Raw genomic sequence first — 22553 nt, 5'->3', positions numbered from 1 at the left:
CCTCTGCGTCTCCGCCCCGCTCACAGCCAGCCCCCGAGCCCGAGCCCGACCCTGGCAGAGGCTCTCCGCGCCATCCCACTGCCCTGAGCTCCATCAGAAGCGGGAGGGGCAGGGGGGGGCCCGTCCGGTGCCGCCTTCCCGCCCGGTTCCCCAGGCCCGTGAAGTGCCCAAGCTGCCCCCCCCCCTCGGAGCCCATCGCCCCCCGAGCTCGAGCCCGTGCCGACGGCACCATGTACGCTGGACGCCGACGGAGGAAGCCCGTACCCAGGACGTGAGTGCCAGGCCAGCCCGAGGGCAGGGAGGGGAGAGGACGACTCTCCAGAGTGGGGGGTGGGGGGGCAGGGTGGATAACTCCGCGCGGCCGCTCATTCCGGGGAGGCGGGCTGGGAGGCCCCGGGGAATAGATGTGGCCCCTCCACATACCGGGGCCGAGGTCGGTGTGGGGCCCCGGGGTGAACCTCGGGCCCGGGCATAGGCCCCTCTCGGGAAGCAGAGGAACACCTGAGGCCTCCGAAGGGGTCGAGAACAGCGGACCAGAGTCGGCGAGGGGGAGAGGGACTTTCTACTGCCCTGTCCATTCCCCCAGTCTCCAGTTCGTTCAAGTCCATTCACGATCCTACTCCTTACCAGGTGTATGACCTTGGACAAGTCCCTGCCACTCTCTCCGGACCCCACTTTCGTCTCCTGTAACGGGAAGGGTTGGGATGACAGTACCTTTCTGCTCCCTCCCTGAGCTGCATCTTTATTCTTAACTCACCCTCTTCTGTTGGGTAGTAGGAAGACGTCCCAGCCTCACAGTCCCGGGCTCTTTGCCTGAGAGTCGGGGGTCCGGGTTTGGAATGTGACTCTGACGCTCCCTGACTGGGGGACTCTGCTCAAGCACCTTCTCCTTTCTGCGTTTCAGGGTCCTCCCTGAGACTGGCGGGGTTTAGGGATCTGGGGATCCCAGACCTGCGGCGGATCCAAGAAGGAAATGTTTCTTGTGCCTTAGCGGGCTCCTGGGGTGCAGCTAGGATTTCACTTGGGGGTAATAGGGGCTCAAGAGACAAAGGATGCGAGATAGGGAGGGAGAGAGAAAGGGAGGGAGGATGGACGCTCGCCCCAGAAGCGCCTCCCCCTCCTCAGTCACCTCTGAACCGTAGCTACCGAAAAAGGCTCTGGATTTGGCATCAAAGGAAGCGGGTGCAAATTTAGTGGCTGCCACGGGGTTACAGGGGTGACTTTGGGCACCTGTCAGAGACTCAGTTTGGGATTGGACCAGATGATGGCTGATATTCCCCTTGTAGTAAGACATGGTTTCAAATACTGACTCTACCCATTACTTCTGTTGGGCTTTGGGCAAATCCCTTCCCCTCCCTGGACCTCAGTATAGGGATCCATGAAAAGAGGCTGTAGGCCACGGCCAGCTAGGTTTTGGGGGTAGAGTTGCAGAAGCCTCCTGCCACTGTTCTGCTTGTTCAGCGGGGCCTGGCCCCTGCTTGGCCTAGGTGTGGGGGGTCCTGTGCTCTGCTCCTCTGGGAGGAGGAGGCGCTGGGAGAGAAGCTGCCCCCTCCAGGGTTCACCAGAGGAAGTATTCACCACTATCTGAACCCTAGGTTCATAGGGTTCAGTGACAGCAGCAGCACCACCAATGCCAAGACCAGCACCACTGCCCATTTTCCTGAGAGGAAACTGAAGACTAGGGGATTTTCCCAAGATCACTTTAGCTCATCAGTAGTAGAACTGGAATTTGAACCAATATCCTGTGTTTCCAGCTCTCCAGCTCTCTACCACGTTGTAGCCATTCTGCCTCCTCCAGCTCTCACAGACTGTTTCTTGGACCGAATACATTCAGGCCAGTTACCATTCTGTGAGAGAGGTAGATGTTTCTCCTGTTCCATCACCACTCCCCTTCTCCATCCCTTTCTGGACTGAGTATGTAATAGCTACCATGGAGCTAGCATCTTCTCCGCCACAAGAGAGGGAAGAGGACCAGGAGTCACTTCTCTGTCCTCAGCAGAAGGCCTAGGCTGCTGCTCCCATTTCAGAATGGATTGGCTTGGATTTTTCCAATAGAAGGCTCCACCTGGAAGCTTTCATTTCAGAAAGAATATTTTCTCTCCCCACCTTCACAACATAGTCTGCCCCCCTGAGAATAAAGACAACTATTCATCTATGGCATCCACAGCAGGATGGAATCCAAATTCAAATTTTCATTGTCATTTGATTATAGAGCAGACAAAGGAATATCCAGCTCTGCCCAGATTGTGTGTGAGACCCACATGATCTGGCCATCTCTGCCCATGACCGGCGCCATAGGAAAAGTCTACAGCTTTCAGAGAGGGACATGGAGCTCCAGCCTTTGTTGGTCTTCACTCTGAAACCGTGGGGTCTTAACATGGGAGAAAAAAATGGACAGGTGTAGGGACAGAAGGTCTTGGCTCTGCCCTGGGCCTTCTTGGGAGGGGGTCTTGGTGATCTTGGATTTAGGAAAGGGACACTCTAGGTCCCAGTCAGGCAGGCAGTCCCTCAAGAAATGCCGTTTGAATTGAACTGGAACCCTGAGGAAAGCAGGCCATTTCCCCGTAGGAAGGGTGAGCTTCCCTATGATCCTTACTTTGGATCAGAGGACCCAAGATCAAAATAACCTGACAAACTAAACACCCAGCAGCGTGCCCATTAGACAGGGCTTCCCAGGCCAGATGATTTAAAGAAAGTTTGGGGCTGTGTGGCTTGAAGCCCACTAACAAATACTGGGTCCTCCTCTCCTCTTGTTTCCTGAGGACTAGCAATGGTTGGGAGCAGGAGGGGGAAGGCCTACCATTGTAATATGTCTGCCTTTGCCCCTCCCACCCCCCAACTGCAGGGCCAAGTTGCCTCCCTCTGAAGGTGTCAAGGCAAACCCATCCAAGCGGCACCGGGAGAGGCTGAACTCTGAGCTTGAGTGCCTGGCCAGCCTGCTGCCCTTTCCCAATGAGGTCATCTCCAGTTTGGATAAACTATCCATCCTTCGGCTTACTGTCAGCTACCTGCGGACTCAAAGCTTCTTCCAAGGTAAGCTCTGGGCCCTGCTTCACTCGAGATCTTGTTCAAGGGGAGTAGAAGGGGCAAGGGGGCAATCTCCAACAAGGAAAACTTGGTTGAAAACGCTTTGTTTTCTACTTTAAAGTGCTTTGGAAGTGGCCACTATGATTGCTATAACCATCATCATCTGTATTAAGCCCTCCTCCCAAATAAGACCTTCCTGCCTCATGGGAGCTTAGTGGGATTCCATTTCTTGTCCTCAAGAAGAACAAATTCAATTCTTTTTCCATCATGTGAGAAAAACATGCAAGGAATTCTGGAATTGCTGAGGCAGATCAGTTTCCAGTGTGAAATAGGGGACCCTGGACTATTCCAAAAAAATATGGCATGGAGATGAATTCTGAGTCCTAGCTCTTGGTAGTAAGTTGAGCGCAACCTTGCTGGAAGGCTAGCGAAAGCTTCAGAACCAATTGATACCCTTGCAGACAATATTTCTCCAGTCCAGTTATGTTCCATCTACTAGAAATGTTCACCTTTTGGAGTGTACTTTCTGTAATCCTAGCTTTTCAAATGAGCTAGAAGGAACAAGAAGAAGGAGGAAACCCTGTCTTAGGGGTTAGGGATTTCTCTCCCGAAGGAAAAAGCAATTTCAACTCTGAATGTCATAGATCATTTTTTTAAAAATCCCTCTCTGGAGGAAATCTAGATTACTAAAACAGAAAAATATAAATCCACCTATACATCTCCTCAAATAATGAGGCTTGCTTAGAGCTGGCAGCTACAATCCTAGCTACAAGATAGTCATTGTCTTGCCAGGCTCTTGTCCTTTCCGTTTTCACTTAAACTCCTTCTATGATCTCTTTATTTACACCATGCAGTCTATTTTCATACAAAGACAAACAGTTTTTTTTTATCTTGCTGATTCTATTTTCAGATAGCTCTTGTTTTCATTTTAAAAGAGATCTTTGTTATTTTGGCTGTACCTAATGTTTTCTCCATTTGGAAGTTATTCAGATAAACAATCAAAAATATTTATCAAGCATGCTTCCATTCATTGGTTTGAGGAGCATCTGTTTGTTCTGGGATGTCAGCTGTTCCTCCAGATGTATTTTGCCTGCTTGTACATATTTATATGTATTTGTCTATATGTGCATTTGTGTCAGGGATAACAACATTGGTAATTGGAGCTTACCACTTCACACCACAGAAATATAGAAAGTAGGTCTTCCAGGCATCGATCATTCCTCAATGTTTAGCCTATATAGTGACATTTGGCAAATATGCTTTCATTATCACCTCCATCTTCTTTTCCATTTTATACCTTAATACCTTTCCAGATCTTTTCCAATTCTTCCATCATTGACAGAAGTTCTGCCGTGTCCTTTGTCATACTTTGGTATAGATGATTTCAAGAATTGTATTGAAATGTACATGTGGCTAGAATGAAGGTCGAAGAGTGCTACTGGAAGTCACACAACAGTCTAAGGAGGCTCTTCTTTTCTACTTTGAATTGGTCTTTTGACATTGATTAGGAATCCCAAAACAACCTGTTATTTAGAAGAGCAATTGTTTTTATATTTTTCTTACATCTTTAAAAAATACAATAGATTTTGAATATTTTTATTTCATATCGGACTTCTGCATTGTATGAAGTGAACTTTAGAGCACATCTGTTTATTCTACGGTCTACATTCCTTCTCCAGGCATATGTTTGTACATATATTTTTGGCTCTGGGTGATGGATTTGGTAATGTGTACCAATTCATATTAAAGAAATATGGAGAGTGGGTTTGCCAGGGATTTTATTATATGTCCTATCTAGCGACATATTAAATAAACTTTCATCATTACCATCACCTTTATAATCCTTTCCTTTTTATAACCCTTATAGCTATATAAAATGATATATATGTATATATCCCATATAACCCTCATGTCTTTTCCTACCCATACTCATTTGATAAGATAACTATGCAGGGTCCTTTGTCATATTTCAGTTTCAATGACAAAGCGAAATTGAAAAGTCTTTTGCATAAAACATCTAATAGTAATATATAAAGTCAATACATTATATATCTCATGGCAGTGGAAATTTTATTGTCCTAAATTTCAAAGAAACCAAGTATGAACATAATTGGTTGGTAAATCTCTCTTTTTCAGACTTACTTAATACAATTATCTTGAGGCCATCAATGTATATTCCAAAAATATGTTCTTGAAAAGGATTTGTATTTCTGGCTGGAAAATTCGGCTGCATTTGATATCTCTTCATTTTATTTTGAATATTTTATCTAAATGGGAACTGAGCTGAAGACACTCCACTTCTAGAATGATTAGAGAGGCTTTTTTTCTTTAATGATGCCCATTTAGCATTTGCTTTTTTTCCCCCTAATAACAATCTAATTCCACATTTGGTAGGCTTTATAAGCTTGAACTCTTCTCCGAAATTAGTAAGCAGACTGCTGTCAAATGAAGCTTTTCCTTCCCCAACACTATTTCAGAAAGCATGTCTGAAGAATCAGAAATGAAATAGGAAAAGAACATGTGTTGAAAATAGAAATAATAGGAATTTATTTTTTGTTGTTGTTGAGTCATTCAATCATGTCCAGTTCTTTGTGACCCTATTTGGAGTTTTCCTGGCAAAGATTCTGGAGTGGTTTGCCATTTCATTTTCTAGTGGGAATTTAATAGAGAAATGCAATATTGGGATTTTGTAAAAAGTGTGTTTGGAACCATCAGTTATTTTTTTTTGTCTTCAAAAACCCATATGTGCTTTTTTTTTTTTTGAGTTGACCATGTTGTTTGTTGGAAGTCAGTGGTGCAGTGCGGCCATTGGGCTCTTCTGGGGCATTAATAATGTAAAACTTGCAGCTAAAGAATTACTCAAAGGGAGGAGGGGAGGCAGGGATGCCTTAAAACAACAGCTTTGAAAAGCTTCCTCAAGTCACTAAAAATCTCAATGTGCTTATTTTCCAATGGAAATGAAATTCATCCAAGATAGCCATGCATCCAACTAAGCAAAATGGAGACCAAAATGGATAGATCTAGGAAAGTTAGTCCTCAGTAATGGGGATCTGTAAGAATAAAGGATTTTTTTAAAAGCCCGTAGAGTCTTTAGATGAACAGATGCTATTTTTGTTTGATCAAATGAGAGTCTCTCCCAGTCTTGGCTTAAGGTTAACCCTCTGTAAGGGGTATCATATCCTTTAGCCCTTGTTTCCTCATCTTTAAAATGAAGAAGTTTGACTCTAAATTCCTTTCCAACTCAAAATCTACAATCCTATGATTCTAAGTATGCAGCCACATGAACAAAGGAGAGGTGATTGTGGATGAATCTAGGATGGAGTGTCTTGACTGATGAGGGTCTGAGAAGGAAGGAAGGAAGGAAGGAAGGAAGGGAGGGAGGGAGGGAGGGAGGGAGGGAGGGAGGAAAGAAACAAACATTCATCGAGTGCTTACAATGGGCTAGGCACTTATGCTAAATAATGGAGATACAAATACAAGCAAAAAGAAAGCTACTTCCTCTCCTCAGGAACACAACACATAAAAGGGATCTCAAAGGGGAAGGAGAAGGAGGTAGATGAAAGTACCTAACTCAAGTCCATGCTACTGAAGCCTGGAAAGTCTGGTCCACCTGGGTCCTTCCACAGAATAGGGACTGTAAAAACTTACCACTGGGAGAATGTTAAATCATTCACTGACATGAAGCTATAGATACTCGGAATGAACAAATAGATAATTATTCTCATTCAATTGATATAATGCTTTCTTCCCAATCATGGGGTAATTTGAAGGTTTAGACTCTACCTCCCCTCATTAATGGCACAGATAGGAAACAAAATATGCTCCTTGGATGACTAGCAATGTAAAGCTGGTTAGGTGGCACAGTGGATAAAGTGTTCTGTCTCGAGTCAGGAAGACATCTTAAACTCAATATGTCCAAAACTGAACTCATTCTTTTTCCTCCTAAACACTGTCCCCCCACTCCCAAACTTCCCTATTACTGTAGATGGCACCATCAACCTTCCAGTCCCTCAGGTTGACATAGTAGGAGTCATCCTGGATTCCTCACGGTATCTCACCCTGCCCCTCCTGTGTATCCAATATGGTGCCAACACCTGCTGATTTCTTCTCCGCAAACTCTTCAGAATATGCCTCCTTCTCTCCTCTGACACTGTCCCCACTCTGGTGCAAGCCCCCATCATCTCACACCTGGGCTATCTTAATAGCCTTCTGGTAGGTCTGGCTGCCTCAGATCTCTCCCCATTCCAATTCATCCTCCATTCAATCACCAAGTGTTTTTCCTGAAGTGTAGTTCTGACTATATCACTCCCCCTACTCAAACTCCAGTGGTCCTTATTGCCTCTAGGAGCAAGATGCTCTGTTGATCAGCTGTTAGGCATTCCAAGTTCTTCATAGCCTAGCCCCCTCCTCTCTTTCCAGTCTTATTAAACCTTACTCCTCAACACTCTGATCCAGAGATTCTGACCTAATGGCTATTCCATGAACAATGCCCTCTATCTCTTGATTCCAAGCACTTTCTCTGGCTTCCCCTCATGCTTCAAATGCTTTCCTTCCTCCATTCCAAATACTGACCTCTCTGGCTTCCTTTAAATCTTATTTAAAATCCCACTTTCTCCAGGAAGCATTCCCCACCCCCTCTTAATTCCAATGTCTTTATTCTGCTAAATATCTCCTATTTATCCTGTATATCGCTTGCTTTGTGTCTATGTTTTCTCTCAAATTAAATTGCAAGCTCCAGGAGGGCAGGGATTGTCTTTTGACTCTTTTTGTATCCCCAGCTCTTAGCGCCGTGTCTGGCACATGGGGGCATTTAATAAATGTTGATCAGTGGCTTGATAAGAAAACTGAATTCAAATCTAGCTTTGGACATTCTCTAGTTGTGAAATCCTAGGCAAGTCACTTAATCTCTGCTGACTTAGATTTCTCATTGGTAAAATGGGGACAATTATAGCCTTTAGTTTGGATAAAATGAGACACATAATGTTTATAAAGTGCTATATGAATGATGGCTATGATGATGGTGGCAGGTATTACAACTCCCATTCCTACTGTTGTTGTTCAGTCATTTCAGTCGTGTCAGACTCTCTGTGACCCCATTCAGGGTTTTCTTGGCAAAGATACTGGAGCAGGTCTCCATTTCCTTCTCCAACGTATTTTACAGATGAGGACATTGAGGCAAACAGGGTTTAGTGACTTGCCCAGGACCACACAGCTAGTAAGTGTCTGAGGACAGATCTGAACTCAGGAACATGAGTGTTAGATAACAGGATTCAGGCCATCCCCCCCCCCACCATGTTTTGCCACCCACAATGAGTCTTCACAGAGGAGTGAACATGAGGCTCCATGTAAGGCATTGGTTGGGAGGAAGGGTACTATAGAACCCAGTACCTTTTGAGCTCATTGCCAGTAAAACTTTTGAAACTAAAAAGTCTCATGGGCCCTGGATTCAGGAGGACCTGATTTAAAATCCTGCCTCAGACACTTGACACCAGCTGTGTGACCCTGGGCAAGTCACTTAACCCTCATTGTCCCACAAAATAAAAAACAAACAAACAAAAAGAAATTAAAAGGCTTATAACAGCCCAATCTACAAAACTGGATGAGGTTCTGGAGGGCAGGGTACAGAAGCAGTTTATTTTGTTTTGAAAAGAAACTCAAAAAATCCTTTGGAGAAACAAGGGAAATAGAACTGAATTGTTTTCATCCAGTTATTTTTCTCCTGTCAGTCAGATTCTAAGTATTTCCTGTTTGGGGGCTACATGAGGATAATTCTTTTGATGTATGATTTTCTAAGATCTCCTTCCTCAAGACTGAAGCCGCAAATAAGGTGTGTTGGGGAGGATACCTCTGCATGTGGAGTGAGCAGTCCTCCTCTAGCAGGAAGGTAAAGAAAGGTGTGGAATTTCATGGATGAAGGTTTGCTGTGGATGGTTAAGAATAAGTCCCTGAGAAGAGCATTCATTTGAGGCCCTGTGCACTATTCCTCTCACGCTGAAAGTCCATTTCTTTCAGATGGAGCCAAATCAGAAACTTCGAGTAAAATTAAAATTCCCCTTTTGTACTTTGGACCATGAGTAAAAAGTAATGAGCATCTCCTAAGGTCCACTATTACTCCTCTGAGCCAGTCCCCAGAAAAACCTGGGGTAGCCAGAGGACAGCAATCCAGGCCCATGATTCAGGATTCCACTTCTTTCTTTCCAGCCAAGTTCATGGGCATGGCTGGGGTGTGGCCACAGTCCTAAGGATTCTTGTTGAGGCATGAGATGGGGAGAGGTTGTTATCAAGAGAACTGCAGTCCTTAGCTGAATTGTTCCAATTTGATCAGCCATGGTAGGATGAAGGGAAATTGATCCACTCTGGGCTCTTGGACAGGGGGATGGTGGTTAGAAGACAGTCCATGGGATAGATAAGAAGCAACTGGGGCAGTGGGAAGAATGTGAACTGGAAGCGTGGGAATCTGGGGCTCTACCACTGACGGACTCAGTAACTACCTATAGGAACCTTGGAGAGAGACACCTGGAGTCAAAGACCTGGGTTTGAGTTCACTCTGACACTTGCTCACGTTGTAATCCTGGACAAATCATTCCAATTCTCACCTCAGTTTCCTCATCTGTAAAACAAAGGGTTGTATTAAATCCTCTTTAAAGCCCCTTCTAACTGGGAAACCAGGAACTCCAGGGCCCAAAGCAAGAGTTCAAGGTCAAAATCGGAGAAAATAAATTTGGAGTTGGAAGGGACCTCAGAGGCCATGTAGCCCAATCAACTTGTGTTACAATTAGGAAACTGAGGCTCAGAGAAGCCCAGAGTGTGACTTAGGAACCTCAGAGGTCGTCTGACTCAAACAGACCATTTAACAGCTGAGGAAGCAGACTGAGGAAGAAGTGATTTGCCCACATTTATAAGGTACGTCAGAATGGAGACTTGAATCTGGTCCTCTGACTTAGGGGCACCTTTTGCCAAGGTCACACAAATGTGTGTCTATATGTATGCATGTACACATACACATGCAAACACATATACACATGTGCATGCACACATGTGCATGTATATGTGTGCACATTTATACAATGCATGTCTATACCTAGGCATATGTGTGTATAAACACATGTATCATACCAGAACATATCATGTTTGAATATCAGAGTCAGGATTCACACCCAGATCTTCTGAAGAAATGCTTTCCTATTTTATTGAAATAAGTTTCTTTCAACATCTTTGCTCAATAAAAACCAAACCAAACCAAACCCCTGAGCTAAGAAATTGAAGGTCTGACAGGCATAATTGTCCTGGGAGAAGATTTGACTGTTTACCCACATTCATCTTTAAGTGTTTGTGGGTGGTAGAGGGCAGTGATCTAACCGTGCCCCTGGCTAGCTCTGAGACGCTGCTTAATTCCTGGAGCCCAAACACGCTTTCCTGCTGTTGTGCGCTGGATGCACTCACTCATTCTCCAAGCCCGGCTGCCTCTCGGTGGGAGGCCTCCCATGTCTAGAATCCACTTTTTGTGACCCCCTGGAGTGAGAGATGTTGTATTTTGGTGTCCTGAATAATGAAAGACAGCAATCTGGGCATGTGTGACAGCGTGTCCTGTCTGAGGTAAATTCTCAGCATGTAATGTTAACAGACAGGTCAGCCTGAGAGCTATTGACTAGATCTGGAGGCACTAGTAAAGAAATCATGTTTATTCCACAGAAAAGAAATAACCAAAGGTTTATTTAAAATTATGTTTAAAGCCCCCTTTTGGGGGTGCTCATACACATGCATCTCGATGTAACATCTCTTTTGCTCTGTTGCTGGGAGTCGAGAACGTCAGAGTACAGTGAAGGGGGAAATGAAGAGAGGTCTTTCCATGATTACTGTTGTACCTTGATGTATCTGGGATCTCCTCAGTGTAGATCGCAGCCCATTGATGGCTTCTCTTCCTGTATGACCTTTCATTGTGTCCTTTATGGAATCTGAAGTGGGGCAGGTGGGTGGAGGATGCAGTAATGAAGGCCATTTTGTCTTGTTTGTGGATTCCTGAGTGGTCATGGCCAGATGCTTCATCAGAAAGTGGCTAGCCTCCTGGTCACTCAGCACCAGAGTAGACCAGACCCTGGACAGTCTTACTTCTGGGAGGGAACAGAGAGCTTTTCCAGTAGGTATTTCCTGAGCTTGTGTTCATCTCAAGAGGGCCCTCAAGAGCCCACATCAACACTTCTTCTCCATTCACAATGAGCGAGGTGTGGGAGAAGTGGCAAAAGATGGTCATTATTGTGCCTAATCAAATATTTCTAGCCATGTCTTTGGACATCTCCTTTTAAGTATTAATGGTTTATAAGGAAGACACAGCCCTGGGTGGTTACAAGCAGATGTTTGGGGATTTTCCTCCCTGAATGTGTGAGTGTGTGAGGACTACAAAAGGGTCAGTAAGGTCAAAACCTTTAGGAAAAGGGCAAAAAAGGCCTTTGACAGGTCACTGGGTTTGTAAGGAAGACTCTTCCAATTAAAGTTACAGTCCCAAATAGCATTCACAGCGAGTTTGTATAGGTGCTCCACAGCGAGGTCATGGGACTGAATGTCAGGCAGATGACCCCGTGTGCTTGACGGAGCAGTCTGACATGGAAGGGGAGGACAATCAATGTTTGTGGAGTTTAAAAGACAGGTCTTAATAGCCCAGGATGTGCTGTTTCTTTTCCTGATAACCTCTGGCATGCCTCTCCAGAGGAATAGCTCAATCGTGAATCTCAGGACCACTCAGTCTCAGGGTAGGGTAGGGGTCTCAGAGTTCACTGGGTTTCACCCATATTTGACTAATTCAATTCAACTCAACAATCATTTATTAAGCTATTTTTATGTGTACTTGGCCCTGAAAATGGAAATAAACAAACAAAAACCAATACCTTCCCTCAGGGAGATCACATTACTAGCTAATCATCCATGTTCCATCCCCTTAACTTTGGCTGTCCCCCAAGGCCTGTCATGGACTCTTTTGTCTTCTCCCTATATCATCATTTCCCACGGACTCAACTGTCATATCTATATAGATGATGCCTAGATCTAAATAACCAGTACTAGTCTTTTTCCCTAGCATCAGTCTCATGCTAACTGTCTGAGATGAAGACATCTCAAACTGGGTGTCAAACATAAGGTAAATGTCTAAACCAAAGTTTATTATCTTTGCTCCTGAATCTCTGCACTTTTCAACTTCCCCATTCTTGTCAAGGACGCCATCATCATCTTTCCCCGTCACCTAGGCTTACAGTCTCAGTGTTATCCTGACTTCTTGGACTCATCTGGCATATCTAATTATTTGTTAAATCTTATTTTTGGGTGTGTTTTTTTGAATCTGTTCACTAGCCCCTTTTATTTTTTTAAGGTAATTTAGAGCATTTACACTTGAGGTTGTCAGGGCATCATCCATCATTCTTTATTAACATACTTATTTCGTCAGAAGAAGATACAAGATACAATCTTCCTTATAAAATTTATACCAAAACTTTCCCAAAATTTCCCATACTTTATGCATCTTATACTTTATACCTCAAGTTTAATAAGAACTCAAATCCTATCCCTATGCTTATTTAAAATAGGAATTTCCTTTTGGAATTGCCTATTCCCTTACCTCTCTACCCTCATTATTCTGCCCATTTTAATTTTATGTGCATTATACCTACAATCAATTTATTCATTCATTTTTAACTTCCTCACTTCTGTTCTCCTCAAGTCAGAGAGCATCATTTCACAGGTAATCTCACATGATAGTAATGCTGTGCTCTTAATCTTCCATAGCTAATTACATGAAAATAGTTCTTAGGTCATCACAACTGTAAAGCAGTTAATGATTAAAGCAGATTTTCATTTCAGAGTATTTTTTTTTGCAATTTTTCTTTCTTCCTTTAATTCCTTCAGTGTGTCCATTATCCATTTTATTGCATCTTGGAAAAAAACTTCTGTTTTTCTTTCTTTTGCTCTGCACAATATAATTTCAATTAATTTTTTCTACCAGAGTTTTGAATTTGCATCTTTATATCTATATTTTTTTCATTATGTCCTACTGCTTCTTTGTTCTGCACTGGTTTGCTTTTGATATGGTTTCAGTGGTGTTTTAATTTTCTTTCAAAGATGTATTGTAGCTTTATTTTTTCTCTCTTTTTTGAGTGGTATTTCTACTGCCCTTTATGAGGGAAATATAGAACACAGGCTCCTTTGAATTTTCCCACTTTTATTATCTTCCTGGAATTTAGAACTGCATTTACCTAAAAAGATGTCATACATCAGTATTCACACTCAGTTCCTATAATGGAGTTTAGAGCTTTTTGCATCAATGGAGGTTTATATAAATAATATTTTTTTCATTCATTATGTTGAGAGAGAGAGAGACAGGGAGACAGGGAGACAGAGAGAGAGACAGAGAGACAGAGATACAGAGAAAGACAGAGAATGAATGTGACTTTAAAAAGAAGTACACTTTTCTGCATATCCATTTCTTCATAGGCAAAATAGGGGCAGTAATACTAGCACTAGGCGCCTTACAATGTTGTTTTGAGGCAAACAGCCTTAAAACCTTAAAACCACATAGAAATGTAACTCCTTATTGTGATACAAACATTGCAATATGAGATTTTAAAATATCGCATGAGATGAAACCTCTTGTTGCCTTTGGACCCATGATAAAAGCCCCTGTATCAATCTCTTCATTTGCTTCTCTAAGAACCTATGGGGGGGGAGGGGCAGCTAGGTGGTGCAGTGGATAAAGCACCAGCCCTGGATTCAGAAGGACCTGAGTTCAAATCTGACCTCAAACACTTGACGCTTACTAGCTGTGTGACCCTGGGAAAGTCAGTTAACCCTCATTGCCCTGCCAAAAAAAAAAAAAAAAAAAGGACCTAAGAACCTATGAGGGGCCTTCCAAAGACCTACAACTTCTTTCTATTTTCTGGGTTCTGATATAGTGAGAATGTCCAGATTGATGTAATTCTGCTCTTCTAGAAGAGTATCCACTTGCTGCCCCTTGGAAAGCACTTCAGAGTTGGAAGACCAACAATGAAATTCCTGTTTAAAGAGGTTATAAAGACTGATTCTTAATATGGAGGCAAACAGAGAGGGGCCCTGTATCTTTCCACTTGATGTGAGAGGCTCCAACTTGTAACCAACTTCCATTTTAGTGTACATCAAAATCCATGCCTTCTCCCTTGTATTTGTATTTGCCCTCTACCCTTTTGAAAGGCTGGCTCTCCAAGGAGGAGAAGGAATTCTTGAAGCTGGCAGTCATTAACAATTTCCTGTTCCCCTTCCTTAAAAACAACACTGTCATTCTCCAGGTGAACTCAAACATCTTGTTTTCCAGATTCTTACTCCTCATTCTTGCTTACTACTCTGGTAAACCAGGAAAAAATGACTAATTTACTTGAATAAAATAGGAATGCTGACCTCTCCAACTCAAGACTTGTGATAACAGTAAAGCTTTTCTTTTTAAATGAGTATTTCTTTAAATTTAACATTCTTTTATTTTTAATTTTTGAGTTTCAAATCAATTCCCTTCCATCTAACCTCATCTACTGCTAATAAAACAAGCAATATGATGTAAATTACATATGTGAAATCATGCAAAACGTATTTCCATATTATCCATGTTGCCAAAAAAAGCAATACTTCAATTTGCACTCAGTTTGTCAATTCTCTTTCTGGTGGTATATATCATTGTTTTCATCATGAGTCTTTTGGAATTATCTTGGATCATTGTATTGATCAGAGTATCCAAGTCTTTCACAGTTGATCATCATTACAACACTGCTATTACTGTACATAATGATCTGATTCTCACATCACTTTGCATCAGTTTATATAGGTTTTGTTATGTGTTTTATGAACCCACATTTCATTTCTTATGGCAAAATAGTGCTCCAGGACAATCATATGTCACAACTTGTTCAATCATTTCCCAATTGATGAGCATACCCTCCTTTTCCAATTCCTTATCAATGCAAAAAGCTGATATATATATATATATATATATATTAGTCCTTTTCCTATTCCTTTGAACTCTTTGGGATACAGACCTAGAAGTGGCATTGCAGGGTCAAAGGGTATTGACAATTTTATAACCTTTTGCGTATATTTACAAATTATTCTTCAGAATGAATGGACCAGTTCACAATGACAACAGTTTATTAATGTATCTATTTTCCCATCATCCCTCTAGCATTTGTTATTTCTGATGGGTGTGAAATGTTACTTCAGAGTTCTTTTGTTTTGCATTTCTCTAATCACTACTTATTTAAAGCATTTTTCATATGACTATAGAGAGCTTTGATTTCTTATTTTGAATACTGTTTGTTCATATCTTTTGACCGTTTATCATTTGGGTAATGACTTTTATTTTGATAAACTTACTTGGCTCAGTTCCTTATATATTTGAAAAATGAGGCCTTCATCAAAGAAATTTGCTGTAAAATTTTTTTTTGGCATTACTTTATTGTCTATGGTGCCTTTTAACCAAAATATAGTTTCCCTGATTATCTCTTTTAATTGGGTCTATTTTTACTTTTGCTTTGTCTGAGATTATGATTGCTACCCCTGCCTTTTCAATTCTGTTCTAGACCTTTATTTTAACTCTGTGTGTTTCTGTTTCAAGTGCGTCTCTTAGAAATAATATATTGTTGGATTCTGGTTTCTAATTCATTCTTATAGCCATTTCCAGTTTATGAGTGAGCTTATTTCATTCACACTTACAGTTATGATTACTCTGTATTTCCTTCCATCCTATTGTCTTCCTCTCTTTTTATCCTCTCCATCCTCAAAAATCTGTTTTGCTTTTGATCACTTCCTCCCTTAATCAGCTTTCCTTCTCATCAGTGACCCTCCCCCCTCCTCTTGTCCCCTTCCTTTCTTATTTCTCTATTTGGTAAGATAGATTTCTGTATCCAACTTTCTCTCAATATAAATATAGATATAGATATAGATATGGATGTGGATGTAAATATGGATAGATATAGGGATAGAGATAGAGATAGATTTATATATAATTTCCTTCTTTGAACTAATTCCAATAAGGTTTAAGCATTTCTTATCACCCTTCCCCCATTTTTCTCTCCACTTATAAAAGGTCTTCTTTATGTACCTCTTTTATGTGAGAAAAATCTCTTCATTCTACCTCTCCCTTTCTTTTTCTCCCAATGTCTCTCTTTCTCAATCTTTCATCTTTTAGAGATCATCCCAACATAATTGACTCACATTCATGCTCTCCATTTATGTAGACTCCTTTTAACTGCCCTAATAATAAGAAAGTTATTAGAAGTTACGTAAATCATCTTACCATATAGGAAAGTAAACAATTTAATCTTCTCAAATCTCTTATGATTTCTCTTTCATGTTTACATTGTTATGCTTCTCTTGAGACTTGTGTTTGAATATCAACATTTCTATTCAGCTTTGGTCTTTTCATCAGGAATTCATGACAATCCTCTATTTCATTTTTAAACATTTTACAATTTATTATTATTTTTATTTTTATCCATTTTTTCTTCTGAAAGATTATACCCACTGTTTCTGGGTAGGTTATTCTTGGTTGCAAGCCTAGCTCCTTCATCCTCTGGAATATCATATTCCAAACCCACCAATTCTTTAAATGCAGAAGCTGCTAAATCTTGTATTTTTCTGACTGTCTCTCCATGATATTCGAATGTTAAGATCAGAGTCCACAAAGTGAATACAATCACCAAGTTGTCTTCTGGCTACTTGCAGTATTTTCTCTTTGACCTGGAAGCTTTGGAATTTGGCTGTAGTAATTCTGGGACCTTTCATTTTGGGATCTCTTTCAAGAGGTGATTGGTGGACTCTTTCAATATCTATTTTGCCCTTTGGATCTAAGATAGTGGAACATTTTTCCATTATAATTTCTTGAAATGTGGTATCTAGACTGTCCCCCCGCCTCATACACATTAGGTAGTCCAATGACTTAAATGACCTCTGTTCAACCTGTTTTCCAGATCAGCTGTTTTTCTGGTAAGATATCTCACATTTTTATTTTTGCAATCTTTTGATTTTATCTTATTGTTTCTTGATGTCTCATGGAGTCATTAGCTTCCAGGTGCCCGATTCTAATTTTTAAGGAATCATTTTCTTCAATGAGCTTTTGTACTTCTTTTTCCATTTGGCCAATTCTGCTTTGCAAGTTCTTTTTTTTTTTTTTTTTTTTTTTTGGTGAGGGGATTTGGGTTGTGACTTGCCCAGGGTCACACAGCTAGTAAGTGCTAAGTGTCTGATGCTGGATTTGAACTCAGGTCCTCCTGACTCCAGAGCTGTTGCTCTATCCACTGCATCACCTAGCTGCCCCCAAGTTCTTTTCTTTAGTGATTTTTTCCTGCCTCTTTTACCATTATGCCATTTCTGGTTTTTTAAGGTGTTATTTTGTTCAGTATATTTTTTGCCTTTTAACAAGCTGTTAATTGTCCTTTCATCATTTTCTTGTATCGCTCTCATTTCTTTCCCCAATTTTTCGTGTACTACTCTCACTTTCTTTAACTTTTCAAGGAATTCACATTGGCCTTGGATCCAGTTAGCATTTTTTCTTTTAGGCTTTGCTTGTAGCTGTTACCCCATTGTTTTCTTATGAGTTTATGTATTGCTCTTCCCTGCCATCTTAGTAGTTTTAATGTTTAAGTTCTTTTTTGGTATTATTTGTTAATTTTCCCAGCCTATTTCATTACTTTGGCCTTTATGTTAAAAGTTGGGCTCTGCTCACCTGGGGGTGGAGAGGCACTGTCTCAAGGTTCAGACATTTTTTTGTACTCCTGTTTTCAGTACCATTTTTTGTGGTTTGAAAATTTTTGGTACTTTCAAGGTGGTGTGATCCAGGGAGAGGTGTGGTCACCTAGTCTGTGCTCTAGCCTTTAACTATAAGATCTTTGGTCCCCTGCAGCCCCAAGCAGTAGCACTCTTCTCTGTCTTAGAACTGTGACCAGGGCCCCTGATACCTTGTGACAAGCTAAAGCACTCCTATTCACCCTGGAACTATGACACAGAACTGAGTATGGGCAATAGAGTTTCCAGTCAGTGCCACCTTCATCCCCATTCCAGCATAGGGGCCCCTGTAATCTGTTTTTGACCAATTGTCTCTTACCCTTAGTGTCTCTGGGCTGCAAGTTCTCTAAACTGCTGGTGCTGCTGCTGTCCCTGCTGACTCTAAGGCCCACTCTGGGTCCTGCCCCAACGTGTACTCTAGGCTTTAGTATCACAGACTTCTCTTGCTGACTTTCTGAATTGTCTTGGGCTGAAAAAATTTCTCTGACCTTTTGTTGGCTCTGCCACCTCAAAATTTGATTCAAGACATTGTTTTGATGCTGTTTAGAGGGGAATATTGGAAGGGTTTGATTAGGTTTGCTGCCTCTCATTCACTATCAACAACCATCACCCCCCCACCCCCCACCATAAAGCTGTTTTATTGACCAGACTTTGAGGAATGAGTCTTTTTATCATCATCTGAGTATATACACTTCTCCCCCCACCTTTTTTTTTTTTGCCATATTGCCACCATCATTGTCCAATAGAAAGTCATCTTCTTAAGCACGAGGACTGTTTCATTTTTTTCACTGAATCTCCAACTCTTAGCACAGTGCCTTGCACATAGTAGGTGCTTAAATGTTTCTTAAATTAGTGATTCAAAGCAAAGGCGTGTTACTCATTAACTTAAAATAAACCACCTAGAAGAGCTTCAGTCCTGACAAAGGACACAGTAGAAGCACATCCCTGAACTCAAATTCTTAGGAATTTGTTCTTTATAGTAAGCCTAGCTATGTCTCTATGCATCTTCTCCCCCTTGTTCCTAAACAGCCAATCTAGTTCCAAACAGAACAAGACTAATCATCCTGCTCCATGCCAAACCTCAAAATATTTCCTATGGAACCTCATTGTCCAGAGCAAGCTGGCTATATTGCCTAGGTAGTATTCTAGGAGTATGTCTGGAACCAGTTACATAATATCTCCATGTCCTTCAAAGTCCAAGTCAGGGTTGCATCAGCCAGGAATGCTTCACCAGCTCATGAAGACTGGGCTCATTGGTCAGTTTGGTCCTAGTAGACTCATGGTTTAGAGCGGGAAGAGACCTTAGAGACATCCTAGTCAAATCCTCTCATTTTACAGATGGGGAGACTGACTCCTAGACAGATGAAATGATCTAGCCAAGGTCATACAGTGGCAAAGCTGGGTCACCCAATCCCCTAACTTCTATGCCTCCAGAGCCAGTCTGCTTTTCCCTATACTATACTACATTCTTGACTACTACCATCTCCCTTTTAAGCCTTCCCTTTTCCAGCCTAATCAACCAAGATTCTATTTGCACTGGGGTAAATAGTAGAGACAGGATTCAAATCCAAAGCCTTTGACTAGACTGCATTACAAATGTCAATATAAAATGCCCAAATAGTGCTTTAAATACTGGGGTGATCTTTGGTTCCATATGGCAATAGAAGCCCATATATATGATGCCTGGAATGAATTCATACTCTTTACCATTAATGAGCCAAATTAAACCTCTTCTTATGTAGCCTTGCTGGGAATGCATCGGTCTAATTTTCTGAATTCCACAAGTGTGCAACATTATTACACACATTTGAATCTTCCTTCCTGACCCCGCCACCTGCCAGTTTTTTCTGCCATCAGTCAGCCTGTTTATCTTGGCCGGTGAAGGGCCTTCACCTCTGAAACCCCCTCATTGTGCTAGAAATTAGCTAAGGATTTGGAGGGAGGCGGCAGGAGGAGCTGGCCCATTGCGTGCATTGGCTTGAGCTCAGGGAGTGCCCCCGTGCCAAGAGAGATTACACAGGGCTCTGTAATTGGGCCGCCAGATTGCCTTAAGTAAACTTTGTATGAGGCCAATCAGTGATCCTGGGAAGGAGCTCAGTGGTGAAACAGAAACCACACAGCAGACCTCCAGGTGAAAAGTTCCCTGCCAGGCTGGTTTCCTTCTGTGGCTGATGAGGGGAGTTCACTCTGCACACAGAGTGGCAGGCCACCATTGAAAGTGCACTGAATGCCACTCAGGAAGGATTGCAGCAAAGCCTGATATAAAGGCTCTGATAAACCTCTCTGCTGGTAACACTGCTCCCTCCCCTTGGCTCAGGAGTGCGGTCACCAAGAAGACCTCAGCAAATACATCAGCCATAGAAACTCAGAGGAGGAAGGGTACCACAGGGCATTGAGTTCAAGCCCCTCCCCCCACCATGTAGATGAGGGCCTGAAGAGCCAGGGATGGGAAGGGGCTTAGCTAAGATCCCCCAGAGAAGGGGATACGAGGTCAAAGATTTGTTACGGCGATGAGGAATGGTAAAAGCACAGAGTTACAGGATCCCAACCCCAGTGACCATCCAACCCAAGCCATCCCTCAATAAGAATCCCCTGTAAGACATTACTCCTAAGGGGCCATCCAATCTCTCCTTCAATATCTTCAGTCAGGGGGAGCCTACCACCTAATCAGGCTGCTTAATCCACTTTGGGACAACTCTCACTGTTAGGAAGTTCTTCCTTAAACTGAGCTTCAGTTCTCCTCTTTGTGGCTTCCACTGATTGCTCCTTGTTTTGTCTTCAGGCCAAGGAAAAGTAGGCTCACCCTTCCAAGTGCTGTCCCTTCAAATACTTGGGCATGGCTACCAGGAGCCTACTGTGTTCTCCAAGTTAAACATCCCCATTTCCTTTGGTTGATCCTCATTAGCAATGGTCTTCAGGCCCTCTAGCATTTTCGCCACCCTTTTCTGACCACTGACTCACTGAGTTCTCTCCTTACCACACCATGGCAAAGTCCAAATTCTCAAGAAAAGCTGGCCTGTGTCATTGGGGCGTGGGAGTTGAATTCATTGGTCATCATTCAGTAGTCTTGATAACTTCCTGGTGTGGATTCAAACACCTAAGAGACTTAACCAAGAAAGCCCCTAAACAGCTTTGAGCCTGTTATTCTCCACATGGGCACACGCAAATATCTATGCTGTTCACATGTACACACACATACATATCCAGATGTTTTTACAAAGACCATTTTTAACCTGGTTAACTCTGGTTTCAAAGGAAAATGTTTCTAACACCTCCTTTGCTGAAGCTACGTCCACTTTCCCTGCCTGAAAATGTGAGAGATTTTCCCACACCACCAGCTTTCACTCAGCTCACACCCTAAACTGAACTGGCATCTTTACATGGGCTTCCATCAAACAGTGAACTGGAAGTCAGCTGAGTCTGAAGCTAGGGCAAACAGCCAATGACTGAAATTTCTGAAGACTTGGCTGACCATGAGACTGGCTTGATTTGGGCCACATTGATGTTAGAAGACTTTGATGGACTGGCCTGTGACATTTGAGGTTAGAGTAGGAATCATCCAGTGCCATCACCTGAAGGGCTAAGCCACTGTTTCAGTGTGAAACCAAGAAAAAACTTAGGAAAGACTTCATGGTGGAACAGAAACAGAATAATGGGAACTCTCATTTCAACGCCTGGCCACAAGAGGAGTAAGACTAAAGTCAGGCAGACTGGGGTGCCAGGAGATGAAATAGGTGGCAACATGCCCCTCAGAGTAGTCTCAGTAATTGGGTGAGAGAAAAAAGGTAGATATCATGGACAAACCTTAAGACCTGCCTGTGTAGCACCAGCTGTTTAAATGCACATCCATCTTTCTGGCTGCTAACCGACTCGTAACAATGAGCGAGCACTTGCCATTCCTGGCACACAGCTCTGTTCTTAGGTAACAAGGGCAGATTGTAGACACAGCAGAGAAGACAGGAAAATGAAGAGGAAGGAAGAATGGCAGTGAGAGATTGAGAGAAGAGGGAAGGAAGAGAAAGAATGAAAGAGTAGAGAGAGTAGGAAAATGGGAAAGATAAGGTTTCTGGTGGGGAGCACCACCAATGATTTTAGGGGGCCCTCAGGGCCTCTAGTCCCCTCTTAGATCATCTATTGCTGGGAGAGAGAATGTCAGGCTCTGGGGACAATTCCTGTGAGACCAGTCTACTAGACTCAAAGGCCAAAGGAGGCAGCGAGCCAGCCTGGGTTCAGAGGATGCAATATTTAGAGCTAGAAAGGACCTTAGAGGCCATCTTTAGTGACCTCATTTCACAGAGAAGGAAACTGAGGCCCAGAGAGGAGAAATGACTTGCCAAAGGAAACAAAGGAATTAAGTGGAAGAGTTAGGGCTTGAACTCAGATCCTTTGACCATAAATTTTTCTTTCCTTCCAGCCTATAGTATTTCCCAGCACCTGGAAGAATTCAGGCTTGGTCACCTACCTCTTTTACTCCTTTAGTTTAATAAAAATATAGAAAAGAGGAGATGAATCCATCTCCACCCCCAGGGACCCTATTTCTCCTTGGTCTTTGCCTTGCTCTCTTGGTCCCTGGTGTGTGTGTGCTGAACTCCAGGCCATGCACCCGATCTATCAGGGTGCTGACAGATCTGCCTGCCTGGTGGTGCCCAGCAGACTGCTTAATCCCTGTATAATCCTCTCTCATTCATTCACTTGACACTACATGCCCTTTACCCAGCAGGTTCAGTAAACTTTCTTTCCTA

At 42.5% G+C, this 22553-nt stretch overlaps 1 protein-coding gene across 1 annotated transcript in view; it reads left to right on the top strand.

Annotated features, from left to right (window-relative positions):
* Positions 1-230: 230 nt before the first annotated feature.
* LOC122755554 (aryl hydrocarbon receptor-like) overlaps positions 231-22553 on the top strand; it is a 68642-nt gene continuing 46319 nt past the window's right edge. The window contains exons 1-3 of the mRNA XM_044004153.1: positions 231-271; positions 2846-3118; positions 18361-18375. Coding sequence (XP_043860088.1) covers positions 231-271; positions 2846-3118; positions 18361-18375 — 329 coding nt within the window. The remainder of the gene's footprint in view (positions 272-2845; positions 3119-18360; positions 18376-22553) is intronic.

Source organism: Dromiciops gliroides, chromosome 4 (genome assembly GCF_019393635.1).
Source record: "Dromiciops gliroides isolate mDroGli1 chromosome 4, mDroGli1.pri, whole genome shotgun sequence".
In the NCBI taxonomy this organism is placed as follows: domain Eukaryota; kingdom Metazoa; phylum Chordata; class Mammalia; order Microbiotheria; family Microbiotheriidae; genus Dromiciops; species Dromiciops gliroides.
Note: the sequence above shows the minus strand (reverse complement) of the source record. Positions and strands in the feature narration are given on the sequence as shown.